Consider the following 15,586-nt stretch of genomic DNA (forward strand, 5'->3'; position numbering starts at 1 on the left):
AAAACCCAATTTTTAGGGACAAGTTCAGGTCTGAAGTCACTTTGTGAGGCTTATATAATAGAAACCACCCAAAAATGACCCCATTCTACAAACTACACACCAAGGTATTCAAAACTGATTTTACAAACATCGTTAACCCTTTAGGTATTCCACAAGAGTTAATGGCAAATGGAGAGAAAATTTCAGAATTTAGATTTTTTGGCAAATTGTCCATTTTAATCCGTTTTTTCCAGTAACAAAGCAATGGTTAACAGTCAAACAAAATGCTATATTTATTGCCCCCCATTCTGTAGTTTGCAGAAACACCCCATACGTGGCTGTAAACTACTGTACGGGCAAACAGTAGGGCATAGAGGGAAAGGTGCGCCGTATGGTTTTTGGAAGGCAGATTTTGCTGGACTGGCTTATTTACACCATGTCCCATTTGAAGCCCCCCTGATGCACCCCTAGAGTAAAAACTCCATAAAAGTGACCACATCTAAGAAACTACACCTCTCAAGGTATTCAAAACTGATTTTACAAACTTTGTTAACCCTTTAGGTGTTGCTTAAGAGTTATTGGCAAATGGAGATGGAAAATTTGCCCAAAAAAGGTAAATTCTCAAATTTCATTTTAATCAATTTTTTTCCAGTAACAAAGCAAGGGTTAACAGCCGAACAAAATGCTATATTTATTGCCACAAATCTGTAGTTTGCAGAAACATCCCATATGTGGCTGTAAACTACTGTACGGGCACACAGTAGGGCGTAGAGGGAAAGGTGCGCTGTGTAGTTTTTGGAAGGCAGATTTTGCTGGACTGGCTTATTTACACCATGTCCCATTTGAAGCTCCCCTGATGCATCCCTAGAGTAGAAACGCCAAAAAAGTGACCCCATTTTGGAAACTACGGGATAAGGTGGCAGTTTGGTTGGGACTAATTTTAGGGTACATATGATTTTTGGTTTATTTATTGTGAGACAGTGACAGGTCTCATGCAGGTTAGAGGCAAGGAAGGGCTGGATAGTTCGGTCCACACCCCTATTCCACCACAGGTGAGACCAGTTGGAAGTAATCGGGCTGGCACAAAGCACCTCCCAGGGTGTCAGCAAGGGGGGAGTGTGTTGCCTGTGGACAGGGGCCTGGAGGCTCTGTGTGGTCCAAGCCAGGAGGGCTGAGCGACCACTATTCCCCATGTGTGCTGAGACACTGGACTGGAGGAAGTGGGCGTACTGTGCTCTGTACAGCCAGGAGGCTGTGGGACATTGGCTGAGAAAGCCGCTTGTGTTCACAGGGTGTGAACAAGGACTTAGGTGAGTCAGGAAACTCTGTGTTAGTTAGAGCCTAGCCGGGCAAGTGTTTATTATTTTATGTGGATGTCACATGTGTTAGGTGAAGCTGCGACTTCATGATAACCTGTATTGGTTGGAGTGTGCACAATAAATGCACGGTTTGGACCTGAAACCTAGTGTCCTAAAGTCGTATCTGTGAGAATGATCCCCAAATAAGAGGCGATCCCTTACAATTGGTAGAGGATGCGGGCAAGTTGTCCATGAGAGAAGGGCAACGGTCGGTTGCTAGGGGGCAACGACAAGACAGCAGGTGCTGCTGAAAGCTGTTTTGCAGTGTGTGGAGTTAAAAGGCCGGAAGCCTGTTTGTTCGGTGGAGCAGGTGCTGCTCGTGCTATTGTAGACTATTTTTGCTGTGGTGCAGAGATTTAAAGGGCCAGAAGCCCAGAGAAGAGACTGTTGTTGTCACTATGAGATCTGTGCAGATCCACCTGCAGCAGGACTATGCAATGGATAATTGTTAGGTCAGAAGATCTGATACAGAAAGATCCTGCGAGTTAGTGATTGGGGGAATCCCGCTGGGGGTCACTCTAGATGCCCGCCAGCAGGTGTGTCGCGTCAGGCCTGAAGTGCTGGACTTTCTGGAGAGAGGGCCAGAGACAGATGTCACCGTGTCTCTGACCTTTATAACAGACTATGGCCCTGTGCAATGGGAGCTCTTAAAATGTGAGACCCTGGAAGTGGAGTTTGTGCTTGGCAAAGACTTCCCATTATTTTGGCAGCTGTGGAGCGGAGAAAATGCTACAAATTGTGTACCTGGAGAATCCGATAAACAGCAGATATGTGCCGTTGCCAAGGGCAACCGTCGGGAAGACAAAGAGGTGGAGAGCGGTGCGGTTCTGAGGAGTGCATATCTTCCCTGCGACTGTGTCCGGAGTCCTAGAGAGGAAGTGCGGAGGTGCGGTAAAGCTGTTGCTAGGAGCAACCACAACCTTGATGAGTCCGCGGGAGAGAATGTCACTGCTTTACCAGAATGGTTGATTACAAAGGGTAAGACTGTTCCTGTTATTAACTATGTGGCAGAGCCAGTGACAGTGAGCCGGCGGCAGTTGATACCTGCTGGGCCGGTAGGTAATAAGTCACACAGAGAAAAGACTGTGTCTGAACAGGCGGATAAGCCTGCTGTAATTGCTCCCTCGCAGAAACCTGCAGGGGAGAAGGTTTCTGTGTTACCTCAGTTGCCCATGACCAAAGCTAGTTTTGGGATGACAAGGATCCGGGATCCCATGCTAGCCCGGGTAAGAGGTAGCACAATATTGAAACCTGAGACTGGTAAAATAATAAAGGTGCTGGACAGTCGTGCGGATAAGAACTATGAGACTGATGAACTTGATGTTACAGATAAGCCTATGCATGAGGGAGTGTTGGGGTGTAATCTTCCCTTATGTTGGGAGTTGTGGAGTAATGGAGACACTTCTGCAGAGCGTGCAAAAACTCCTGCAGAACTTGTACCTGTACCTTTAAGTGAACGTGTAAGGGAAAGGACCATTGAAAACAGTGATGGTACCATGTTTGCCGAAATGCATAATGGAAATGTGAAGTCATGTGATATATGTGATAATAATGACATGCCTTTTCCTTTGCAGGCTGTGATTGGGGAAAAAGCTCCCCTGTTTGTAAACATGTGTCTGATATAAAAGTGTTGATAAATGTTGAAGAAACACCGATAGGAGACCCCATTGTAGACAATGTGGCGGGGCTAGAGGGTGTACCACACGGACCAGAGGTGGATGTGCAGTCTCCACAGGTTTCTATGATTAATAAAATGTCCCAGGTGGGGATTGACTCAGGGGTGCCCCTAGAGGCCAGGGTTAATAATGACACAAGCAGTATAAGTGGCCTATGTGCCGTGACAGTTAGGAACTCAGAGAGTGAGGCTACCATGTCAAGACCCAGCAAAACTAAAGTGGTTACTAGTGGCGAGTCTAGCGACCAGATGACAGTTCTATCTGATGAGACGAGAGTTCAGTCGGGTGACAGCCTAGTGTCTGAAGCTCATATCCTGACAGTTGTAGATGACCTAACAGGACAGTACAGCTACAAACTTGAAGATGTTTTCGCTCGCTCTGCAGAGTCCCTAGATACACTAGAGATGGGGCTAGCAGTTCTTGCAGATCAACTGCAGGAATCTCCAGAGGAGTCACAGAAAGAGATGAATGAACTGAAGGAACTAGAGTCACTAATAGAAGCGGAAATTCTCCAACTTCAAGAGGAACTTGCAGCTTCTGAGCGATCCAGACTTCATGCAGAGCAGGAAAGAGATGAGCTGGCTGATGAGGTTCTAAACAGCGCCTCAGAAAAATCTGCTCTCTTGGAGGAGAAAAGACATTTAGAAGCCAGGATGGCTCAACTTGATCAAGAGTTATGTGATCGCATGGTGGACCTGGACCACCAGAGGCAAACTGTATCTAGATTGGAGAAGAAACAAAAGAAGTTTGGCCAGCTCTTAGTTGAAGAGAAATACATATCGGCTCGATATGCCGAAGAACGTGACCGAGCGGAGGCTGATGCTTGGGAGAAAGAGTCCAAGGCCCTCTCCTTGGCTAGAGCCCTTGAAGAAGTGCTTGAGGAGCGAAATTAATTAGAGAGGCTGAACAAGCAACTCAGAGCAGAGATGGAAGCTCTCATGAGCTCAAAAGATGCCATCTATGAGGTGGAGAAGCCTAAGCGTGCTCCTGCACAGCAGGTGGAAGGAAGTGAGAGACCGGAAGAGGAAGATCCTCTGGAAGGTGCCAAGAAGTCAGAGCCTGGTAAGAGTGGGTCTGGAGATGGTGGTGCCAGGGTGCTGGCCAAGGCAGAGAAGGTGGAAAAGGTATCGGCTGAACCAGTTGATGGGGCTGATGTCGATGCAGAGGCCAAGAGTCTCATGACAGTGTGTAACCAGGACCAGGTCGCAAAAGACATCCCCTCCGCCTACAAGGCCTTCCAAGTAGCCAGCTGCCTGCTGGGGAAGAAATATGAGGAGATGGATGACCAGTATGCAGATCTGGGCTATTACGATGGGCTGTCTCTCCTGACTCCTCCCAAAAAGGAGACCAGTGTCCTGGGTGAGCCTCTGGAGAAAATGACAGAAGACGAGGAGTTTGCTGAAGACCCTGGTGCCTCCTGCCTCGATGAGAAAGAGGGGGAGGGGTTAACAGGGCAAGTGTATGGTGCCATGTCAGAGAAGGATGAGTAGGCGGTCAAAGAGACTGGAGACTTCAAGAAGACAAAGACTGAAAAAGTTAAGGCCGATGTGTTGGTTGACGTGAAGTCCCCAGGTGCTACAGAGACCAAAGTTAAGTCAAAGGGAGCCGCGGCTGAAGTGGAAAAAGCCGCTAAAGAAGCAGAGGTCTCTAAAACTGCCATAGTAGCTGGGGTAACTACTGCTGGAAAGAAGGAAGAAGTGACCCAGATGCACGTAAAAGAGTAGGGGCAAGCATGCTCTGCTGAAGAAGCCCTGCAAAGCAAAGGAGAAAGTGTCGGGATATGACCATGACTGGGAACAGTTCAGGCAAGAGCTGCAGCAGTCCAAGAAAGGACGTGAGGCGCATGTACAGGAGCCAGAGGATCTAAAAAGAGAGAGAGAGATCAAAATATATGACAGCGCATCATTATCACTCGGGAAAAAGTAGGAAAAGAGTATCTGGTCATGAGATGGGCACATGAGGCCTTTAGGCAGTTTCGGTTAGGCAAGATGTTGGTTTTAGTGATAAACTAAGCTCTGCTGGCGTAAGTCTGGCAGAACAAAGGGAAGGTACGTGTCACAGAGGTTCCTGGCCTCGGTGAAATAAGAACCAGCAATTTTATGTGTCAGCGGCAGCTAGTGCTCGCTGACACTGTGTTACTTAGTGTGGCTGTAAAGCCAATCTGGGCCGGTTCTTATTGGGAACAGCCAAAGAGCAGGGTGGGTGGCTGTTCCCCACGTCCAGGCCAGGTGGATGCCCTCCCACCAGCCTCCCGTGGTTATGCAGGTGTTCACCCTCACGGGCTTGAACAAAGGGGTGGGATATGTGAGACAGTGACAGGTCTCACGCAGGTTAGAGGCAAGGAAGGGGTGAATAGTTCGGTCCACACTCTTATTCCACCACAGGTGAGACCAGCTGGAAGTATTCGGGCTGGCACAAAGCACCTCCCAGGGTGTCAGCAAGGGGGGAGTGTGTTGCCTGTGGACAGGGGCCTGGAGGCTCTGTGTGGTCCAAGCCAGGAGGGCTGAGAGACCACTATTCCCCATATGTGCTGAGACACTGGACTGGAGGCAGTGGGCGTGCTGTGCTTTGTACAGCCAGGAGGCTGTGGGACATTGGCTGAGAAAGCCGCTTGTGTTCACAGGGTGTGAACAAGGACTTGGGTAAGTCAGGAAACTCTGTGTTAGTTAGAGCCTAGCCGGGCAAGTGTTTATTATTTTATGTGGCTGTCACATGTGTTAGGTGAAGCTGCGACTTCATGATAACCTGTATTGGTTGGAGTGTGCACAATAAATGCACGGTTTGGACCTGAAACCTGGTGTCCTAAAGTCATATCTGTGAGAATGACCCCCAAAAAGAAGCGATCCCTTACACTATATTACATTTTTGTGAGGCAAGGTTACCAGAAATAGAAATTCTGAAATGTAATCTCCATTTGCCAATAACTCTTGTGGAACACCTAAAGGGTTAACAATGTTTGTAAAATCAGTTTTGGATACCTTGAGGGGTGTAGTTTTTTAGATCGGGTCACTTTTATGGAGATTTTACTCTAGGGGTGCATCAGGGGGGCTTCAAATGGGACATGGTGCCCAAAAAAAAAAAAATGGCTATCAAAATCTGCCTTCCAGAAACCATATGGCGTTCCTTTCCTTCTGCGCCCTGCCGTTTGGTCATACAGCAGTGTACGACCACATATGGGGTGTTTCTGTAAACTGCAGTATGAGTGTAATAAATATTAAGTTTTGTTTGGCTGTTAACCCTTGCTTTGTTACTGGAAAAAATGGATTAAAATGGAAAATTTTACAAAAATTTTTGGCACCGTTTTAATTTTTTATTTTCTACCGTGTTCATCTGAGGGGTTGGGGGGGGGGGTATTTTTATAGAGCAGATTCTTACAGACGCGGTGATACCTAATATGTCTTTTTTTCATTTTATTATGTTTTACACTATATTATCTTTTTATAAACAAAAGAAAAAACATTTTAGTATCTCCATAGTCTAGGAGTCATATATTTATTTTAGTTTTTAGCCGATTATCTTAGGTAGGGGCTAATTTTTAGCCGGATGAGAGAATGGTTTAATTGGCACTATTTTGAGGGGCATATGACTTTTTGATCGCTTGCTATTACAATTTTTGTGATGTAAGGCAACAAAAAAATACCTTTTTTTACAAGGTTTTTATTTAATTTTTTTGACTGTGTTCATCTGAGGGGTTAGGGGGGGTATTTTTATAGAGCAGATTATTACAGATGCGGCGATACCTAATATGTCTACTTTTTATTTATTTTAGCTTTACTAAATAATATATATATTTTTTTTTTTACATTTTTGTTTTAGTGTCTCAAGTCTGAGAACCAGTTTTTTATCCGATTGTCAGTGGCTAAATTGGGATATAAATTTTGTACTCCATGGAAGTGTGGTACTTCCTGAAGCAACCAAAAATGCAGAGGCCCGGATGATCGGGGCAGGTGTCACATTGAGTAGTGGTGTCCTTCCGTATCCCCCTTCTGTGACACACTCTGCACTTTTTGGGGGTCTGTCCCTTCTTTCCAGTATGGGGGACCACACCTGCAAAGTGGACGATTCGGGCGCCTACAGTAACGGCCTGTTCTTTCCCTGTCAGAAAAGATCAGGGCCTTGAGGACTGCCTCATAGAACTGAAGGAATGTCCCTGTGTTGCCAGCGCTCCGGAACAGCACAAAAGAGTTGTACAAGGCAACCTGCACCAAGTAGACCGCAACTTTTTTGTACCATGCCCCGGTTTTGCGCATGGCGTTATATGGCTTGAGGACTTGATCAGAGAGATCAACTCCTCCCATATACCGATTGTAGTCGACGATACAATCGGGCTTGAGGACCGTTGCTGCGGTATCTCGTACAGGGACAGGGGTGATGCCGTTACCATGAATTGTGGACAGTACATCCCTCTTGTCCTTATATCTGATCAGCAACAGGTTTCCACTGGTAAGGGCACGGGTCTCACCCCTGAGAATAGGTACCTGTAGGGGGTAGGTAGGGAGGCCGCGTTGATTTTTCCGCACGGTCCCACAAGCGGACGTGGATCTGGCGGCAAGGGACTGGAACAAGGGGATACTAGTATAAAAGTTATCCACGTACAGGTGGTAACCCTTATCTAGCAGTGGGTACATAAGGTCCTGCTAACACCCAGAGTGGGGGAACATTCTGGGGGTTGAATACGGGAATCTCGCCCCTTGTACACATGCAACCTGTAAGTGTACCCTGAGGTACTCTCACAAAGTTTGTACAGCTTCACGCCATACCTCGCCCGCTTAGAGGGAACATACTGGCGGAAAAGGAGTCTCCCCTTGAATGCAATGAGAGACTCATCAACCTCAACCTCCCTTCCAGGTACATAGGCCTGTACAAATTTGGCCCCAAAGTGATTGATGACCGGCCTAATTTTGTACGGTCATAGGCAGGATCTCCTTGGGGGGGGGGACATGCTGCATTATCTGAATAATGCAGGCATTTCTGGATGACCTAAAACCGGGAGCGTGTCATGGCCGTACTGTAAAGTTGGGCCTGGTAGAGGACGTCCCCACTCCAGTAATGCCTGACACTAGGTTTCTTGACTAGGCCCATATGCAGCACGAGGCCCCAAAATGTCCTCATCTCGGCTGCACTGACCAGAGTCCAGCCACCGTGCCTTGGCCAAAAAGAAGCCCGCGTGTTGAGCAACAAACTGTTGGTCGTACTGGTTTGTTTGCTCCACCATTAGATTTACAAAGTGGTCACTGAAAAAAAGACTAAAAAGGTCATATTCAGTGAAGCCCACTGTGGAAATCTGGATACCTGATTGGCCTACAAAATCAGGATTCACTGGCTCATAATGCTCTTGGGTATACCAGACAAGTTCACCGACAGGGGGCTCCGGTGCATTTAACTGGTGGGCCGGAAATCTAGTACGAGCCCCAGAGCTGCTCGTACTAAGGTGGGCCACAGGGTCCCTAGCATGGCGGTCCCCTTCCGCCTGGCGGCGTCTCTGCCACCTTGGGGGCTCATCATCATCGCTAGATGATGAGGAGGACGCGGATGACAAAAGGAAAGTGGGGTCATCCTCGTCCTCACTGGGACTCTCGGACTCAAAGGCAAGCTAAGCGTATGCCTCCTCGGCCGAGAACATCCGGCGGGAGTGTGTGTCTGCGTGTGTGTGTGCGTGTAAATCTTTATTTGCTGTGCATGTGTTTGGGGGCACGGGTGTTCGTGAAATCACCCTAAACCTAACAGATGAAAAAAATAAAGACTAACTAAAAAAAAGTGAAAAATTCTAAATGGCTGATCAACTGTCCGAAGAAATAAAAAACTTCCTGCACCCCAAAAAAGTTTTTTTTTTTTTTTCTTCAGCTAACTTTCCCTAAATATCCCTGCCTAATATAACTTGTCTCTAGCCTTCCCCTAAATACCTGGTGGTGCTGGGGTACAGATGAGTTGCTGGCTGGATCCTGGGCTCTGAACAGATGGGGGGTGCTGGCTCTGAGACACGATGTAGCGCTGCGATAATTTGAAGAGAGGAGAAGAGCGCTGCGATAATTTGAATGAACCGCCCGCCCAGCCGACCAATGAGAGCGATCCTGAGAGGTGATGTCACCATCACCTCTCAGGATCTAAGGATAGTGATTGGTGGTGTATTATCACACCACCGATCACCATCCTGTTCCGGGTTATCGGGTCCCCAGAGACCCGAATAACCCGTAACGCATCAAGCCGCAGGTCTGAATTGACCTGCAGTTTGCCGCGATGGCCTACACGGGGGGGTCACAGGACCACCCCCTCGCATTTAGCCAAGGTGCCTGCTCAATGATTTGAGCCGGCACTGGGTTCCGATCCCCGCCCGCCGAGTTCTCCTCACGTCCTAGTTCTCCTCAGTGCCCCGGGGGAGGCGCAGTGAGTGAAGGATGCTCTCCTGCTGCCGGCTTCACTCTCTGTACCTGTGCCGAATACTAAACGGGACGGCGCGGGATTTACGAGGCACTGAAGAGAACTAGGACGTCAATCAACTGGACATGGGCGTGCCAAAGGGTGAGCAGATGGAGCCTCTAGGTGCTGCAGCAACACCGCAGTAGCACCTAGAGGGTCATTAGCATATTATAAAAGTCTTTATTTTGAGGAAACGGCGGCAGGCAGGGAGGTAAAAATCATACAGTTATGTTCTGCTGACATTAGCACATCGCTAATGTCAGCCAGATACATAACGATTTTTCTGATGACAAACCTTTTAAATAACTTTACTCTTTGGGTCTGCACAATTACAGCGATGTCAAATACATTTAGGCCTCGGTTTATAAAGGCCGGAGCCTGCTAGAAGAGGAGGCAGGTAATTTATAACTAATGGCAGGCATCTTAATAAATTATCTGCCTCCTCCGGCTCTCCATGTGTCGGAGTAAAATATATGGCAGCTCGGAGTTGCTGTAGTTTTCAGTCATTATTTACACAGTTTTTGGTAATGATGAATGGCCCTGCCCTTTGCATGCCCTCGCCACCGTAAACTTGGCAAGAGCACAGTAAAATGCATATTGCGACTAGAATAATCACAAATGCATTGAAAAGTTGCAAATCTTGTGGATTTGTAACTTTTCTCAATCAAAAACAGATGTGGGATGAGGCCATTGGCCAGGTGTATGCTGTGCATTAGTTAGTCTGACTTTCTACTGCCCTCAGACTTGCCAGCACTACTTACATGTGCACTCTGGCCAATCAAATGCAGGGCTGGACCAGCAGGATTGTAAACGGAGGGTCGCTTTAAACATTTTAACATGTACATAGTTGGAGTCCAATGCTAAGGGAGCAATTAGTACAAATGACTAAATATTACATGGACTCCAGTGAGACAGAACCTATGTATGGAAAATATTGGAAAGGGCTCCCAGAGGTTTAAATTTGTCTTATATTCTGAAATGATACAGACCAAATACCAGATTATTTAATGACTGCTGTAATGCACAATGCTACGTTTTCTTTGTGAATCTTGTAACGACCTCTTGGTTGATATTTTGTTTTTCAGGGAAGTCATTAAAAAACTGTTTCCTGATACCATAAAAGAAAAATATGAGGCCGTTGAGCAGAACATTGACATTGTCAGAGCCCTGCAGGTCTTCAATCAGTATGGGAATGAACAGAATCAGTTAAGTTCCAGGGAAAAGCAGGCTAACCACCAGAGGGACGGAGGTGACCACTTGATAACTATATTAACTGGAGTAGCAGTAAGTAACCCTCAGGTATAACACAGTCATTTGTAATGTCTTTATATACATCCCATCTTGTATTGTGCGTATGCAGTACCCCAGATCTGGGTGTATTTGCAAAGTTTGGTTTGTTATATAATGTTATGTAATGTTTGCACTGTACACCAGCAGGTGAGGTATGGCTGGCATCAGGAATAGGAATAACAACCCTATTCCTCCCTTCTTGGTAGAAGTGGACTGGTCCTATTTCTTACCAGGAGAGGGAAGTGTTAGCTAGGACAGTGAGGAAGCATGTCTAATTACTCCTGCTCCTAGGACAAAAAGACGTATGGTTGGCAAAAGTTGGAAGATACAGGGGTAAGCACTCTGTCCCTTTCCTCTTGGTAGGAGTGAGCTGATCCTACTTCCAGGAGGGAGAGTTGAAATAATGAGCAAGGAGGAAGGAAGCATGTGCCAGAGCTCCTTCTCCAAGGGACCATAACCAGTTCTCCTGCGAGACCCTTACTCCAGGAAGATTTCCATAGTCAAGATACAGCTTTCCCAAAAGCAGCAGAATGATCAACAGCTTCACAGACCCTGTTGCTGGTGAGGGAAACAGGTCAGACACCCATCACCTAAAATAACCACCAGGCTATATTAACTTCAATCCTGTATCACAGATTGGACACCTTTGTCCACAAGTGCCTACAAGTGACACGAGTTACATTTTGCACTACGTAAAGAGAAACTTTTATACATTTACTCTGGCCTTGTTCTTCAGTTCTACTTTTCCAGTGCACCGATCTCTAGTGATCACTACCACTCCCATCCTCTGCACCAGCTCTTCAGGGACTCGTATACAGCAGTGAAGAGGGGCTATGTTACTTGCCTAGAACCATCTCTCTTAAATACATTAGACATATGGACATCTCTATGAATCAGAACAGAGGACTCCTCTGTAAGACTTGCTGTTATCCTGGTGAGCACAAATCTCAATCTCCTGTTCTGGCAGACTTGGGCCTCAGATTATAAGGACGGCCAGTTATCAGACTGGCCACTAAGAAGTATTCCACTTGTCATGGTGCTGGGACTAGGCCCTGAGTCATCAGCTTTCTCAAAGGGGTTGTCTCTTATATTTATAACACTATAAACCCAACCTGCCATTTTATATGGAAGGAGCACATTGTGTGAAGCCAATGTTGCCAAGGAAAGGTTATTCTGTATTCTGTTAATGGTTTTTCATTGATTGTGTCTCAGATTATGTTACTGCTGTGTCACTGGAGCTACCGCGAATCTGAACATGACTTCTCGGTCCACAAACCAGTGATCAAGTGTACCCCTGAAGAGGTAGTCCTTTGGCTTGAACAGTTGGGTCCATGGACGTCCCATTACAAAGACAGATTTTTATCTGGAATGGTAAATGGAAGGTGAGAATATTGGTATAGATTACTGGAAATAAATGTTGTGGTTCCACTCACTGGTAGTACTAGTACACTTGTTGGATTATATTCCTTGTGGCCTGGTGACAGATTCCCTTAGGGTTTGTTCACACAGTGGATATTTACATCTAAAAAAAATCAGCTGCAGATTTACAGTTTCATATGTCGCAGATCTGCACACAAATTTAGGTCCATTCAATGTGGCTAATCCACATGTGGCCACTTGATACGATTTCTGTGGCCAGATCTGATTGTGAGCTAAAAATATTTTTTTAAATTGGTCTTTATTACAAATATGGAGCCCTTTTTCTGTACAGGGCTGAGATGTTCTAATAGAGGGATATGAATTTTCTCTCTGCTCTGTCACCCAGCTAATCTGAGGGGATTCTCTCTGATCTCTGACATTATAAATACTACTATAGCTCAATCATTATCTTACTGATAAGAATGTGGCTTCCACAAGTGTTTTATGACCTCTTAGCAAATTAGAGATGAGGGTTATTAGATGACCAGCACAAAGGGAAAGTTATCATAGAATTAGACACCCTGATGCTGCAAGTTGGCAGTCGCCAGATAGCTAGCAGAGGACACTGCTGTTATTACATGCAGCGATGTCCTCTGCAGCATGGGGAGGAGTGTTCGCTATGCCAGCGCTCGTCCCCATGCAGGACAGCCGTGTGCCGGTGGCAGATCATGATTACACAGCACAATCTGCTTCCAGCAATTCCAGATCTTTCAACATGCTGAACGATCTAAATTGCCCAATGAACGAGCAGTTGGAGGCAGTATTAGGCTTCACGCACAGACCGTTGTGCGTCTGTACCGTGCATTGGGAACCGCAATTTGCGGCGGCCGGGACGGATCGAGACCTATTCAACTTGAATGGGTTCATGATCCGTCTGCACCACAAAAAAATTGAACAAGTTCTATTTTTTGCGGTGCGGAGGCACGGCCAGAAACACCACGGAAGCACTTTGATCCATGCTTCCTTTCCTCATGTGAATGGGTCCGCATCCGTGATGTGTAGTGCACACGGGCCGGTGGCCGTGTATTGTTAACCGGCCATATGCGGGTCGCAATATGGCCACAGGCACACAACGGCCATGTGCATGAGGCCTCAGACTGCCAGATGATTGCTAACAAGCGTTACTACGAATGTTCGTTAGTGATTACCGTGAAATAAAACCTGCCCTTCTAAAAAATTGCCTCTTAGGCCTCATGCACACGACAGTATTTTTTGCGGTCTGCAAAAAGGGGTTCCGTTGTTCCGTGATCCATGTTCGTTTTTGTTTCCGTGTGTCTTCCTTTATTTTTGGAGGATCTCCAAACATGAAGGAAAGTAAAAAAAAAATCTAAGTTTAGTTTGCCATGCAAATGATAGGAAAAAAACGGACGCGGATGACAATCTTGTGTGCATCCGTGTTTTTTCACGGACCCATTGACTTGAATGGGTCCGCGAACCATTGTCCGTGAAAAAAATAGGACAGGTCTGGAAACACGGATCACGGACGCGGATGACAAATGGTGCATTATCTGAGTTTTCAACGGATCCATTGAAAGTCAATGGGTCTGCAGAAAATCATGTAAAACGGAACAACGGACACGGAACACAACAACGGTCATGTGCATGAGGCTTTAAGGTGTACTGTACATAGCCTTAAAGCTGTATAGGGAAACCTACATGGAGTTTGTGCACTTGTGTTATCATTGCTATAACTTTTTGAGGGTAGATACAGGTTGTATTTTTGGCTTTGAAGAACTGCTGATTTCTACTTTTATTAACAGGCTACTACTGACACTGTCTGAGGATGAGTTTTCAAAAGAGCCATACAGTATAGAGAGCAGCAGTCACAGGAAATCCATCATCATGGAGCTGGAAAGAGTGAAGACACTTGGGGTGAAGCTACCTCAGAATAAGGTAGAGCACTTTGTCCACTGTCATATGATGTAATTGGCACAAGTGAAGGTTCTTCTACTACTGTATATGAGATAATGTTGTCTGTTGTGTTCTGTGATTGGTATAAGACAAATGGTTTCTGGACCTCTGCAGCAAGTTTTCTTCACCAACTATAGGATGTGCCGCTTGAGGAGGCTTCCTTCCACTTCCGTTCCGTGGCCCTGCAAAAAAAAAAAGGGCATGTCCTATTTTTGTCCGGGGATTGAGCTGGCCACTCCATAACGTCAATCTTGTTGGTCTGGAACCAAGATGTTGCACGTTTACTGGTGTGTTTGGGGTCGTTGTCTTGTTGGAACACCCATTTCAAGGGCTATTCCTCTTCAGCATAATGCAGCATGACCTCTTCAAGTATTCTGATATATTCAAACTGATCCATGATCCCTGGTATGCGATAAATAGGCCCAACACCGTAGTATGAGAAGCATCCCCATATCATGATGCTTGCGCCACCATGTTTCACTGTCTTCAGAGTGTACTGTGGCTTGAATTCAGTGTTTGGGGGTTGTCTGACAAACTGTCTCCGGCCACTAGACCCAAAAAGAACAATCTTACTTTCATCAGTCCACAAAATGTCTCTAGGCCAGTCAATGTGCTCTTTGGCAAATTGTAACCTCTTCAGCACATGTCTTTTTTACAACAGTGGGACTTTGCAGGGGCTTCTTGCAGATAGCTTGGCTTCACATAGGCATCTTCTAATTGTAACAGTACTCACAGGTAACTTTAGACCTTCTTTGATCTTCCTGGAACTGATTGTTGGCGAGTCGTTGCCATTTTGGCTTTTCTTCTATCCATTTGAATGGTAGTTTTTAGCTTTCTTCCACGTTTTTCAGGTTTTGGTTGCCATTTTAAAACATTTGCGATCATTTTAGCTGAGCAGCCTATCATTTTCTGCACTTCTTTATATGTTTTCGCCCTCTCCAATCAACTTTTTAATCAAGGTACGCTGTTCTTCTGAACAATGTTTGGAACAACGCATTTTCCTCAGAATTTCAGAGAGAAATGCACTGTAACCAGCATGTACAACATTTGCTGCCTTCCTTCCTTAAATAAGGGCAATAACTGCCACCTGTTTTTCAAAGAATGAATGACCTCACTAATTAAACTCCACACTGCTATTATTTTGAAAAAGCTCCTTTCAATTAGTGATTTAATTACACAAAATCAGCAGCATGCATGTCATGACTGCTGGGTCTGTTGGATTTCTATTACTCTACTACACCTGCTAGTAAATTATTTGCCATGTAGAAATATAATTTCTACCAAAAACAGTGACTGATCAGGTTAGTAATGTCTGACTACTATTATTTTGAACATTTTGAACACAACTGTAAGTAGCAGTCCATCGCTTGCTGTAATGTGTAAACAGGAAATCCGTCTCTTCCTGTGAACTACAGGATGACATCATCAGCAACCAAATTTCAGGCCTCTCCCCTCCCTCTGTATATCCCTGTATTATATTGAAGATGTAATGTCTGGGGGGGCGTGGCTAGCCGAGCATGTGAGCGGCCGCAGGTC

General features: G+C 45.9%; 1 protein-coding gene across 2 annotated transcripts in view; it reads left to right on the plus strand.

The window, feature by feature from the left end:
• LOC122945702 (bifunctional apoptosis regulator-like) overlaps positions 1-15,586 on the plus strand; it is a 106,033-nt gene that overhangs the window by 43,104 nt on the left and 47,343 nt on the right. The window contains exons 3-5 of one of the 2 annotated variants that reach the window (XM_044304857.1): positions 10,516-10,729; positions 11,933-12,102; positions 13,900-14,032. In XM_044304857.1, coding sequence (XP_044160792.1) covers positions 10,516-10,729; positions 11,933-12,102; positions 13,900-14,032 — 517 coding nt within the window. The remainder of the gene's footprint in view (positions 1-10,515; positions 10,730-11,932; positions 12,103-13,899; positions 14,033-15,586) is intronic. The other variant, XM_044304858.1, reaches the window with a different exon arrangement.

This window comes from Bufo gargarizans, chromosome 8 (genome assembly GCF_014858855.1).
Source record: "Bufo gargarizans isolate SCDJY-AF-19 chromosome 8, ASM1485885v1, whole genome shotgun sequence".
Lineage (NCBI taxonomy): Eukaryota > Metazoa > Chordata > Amphibia > Anura > Bufonidae > Bufo > Bufo gargarizans.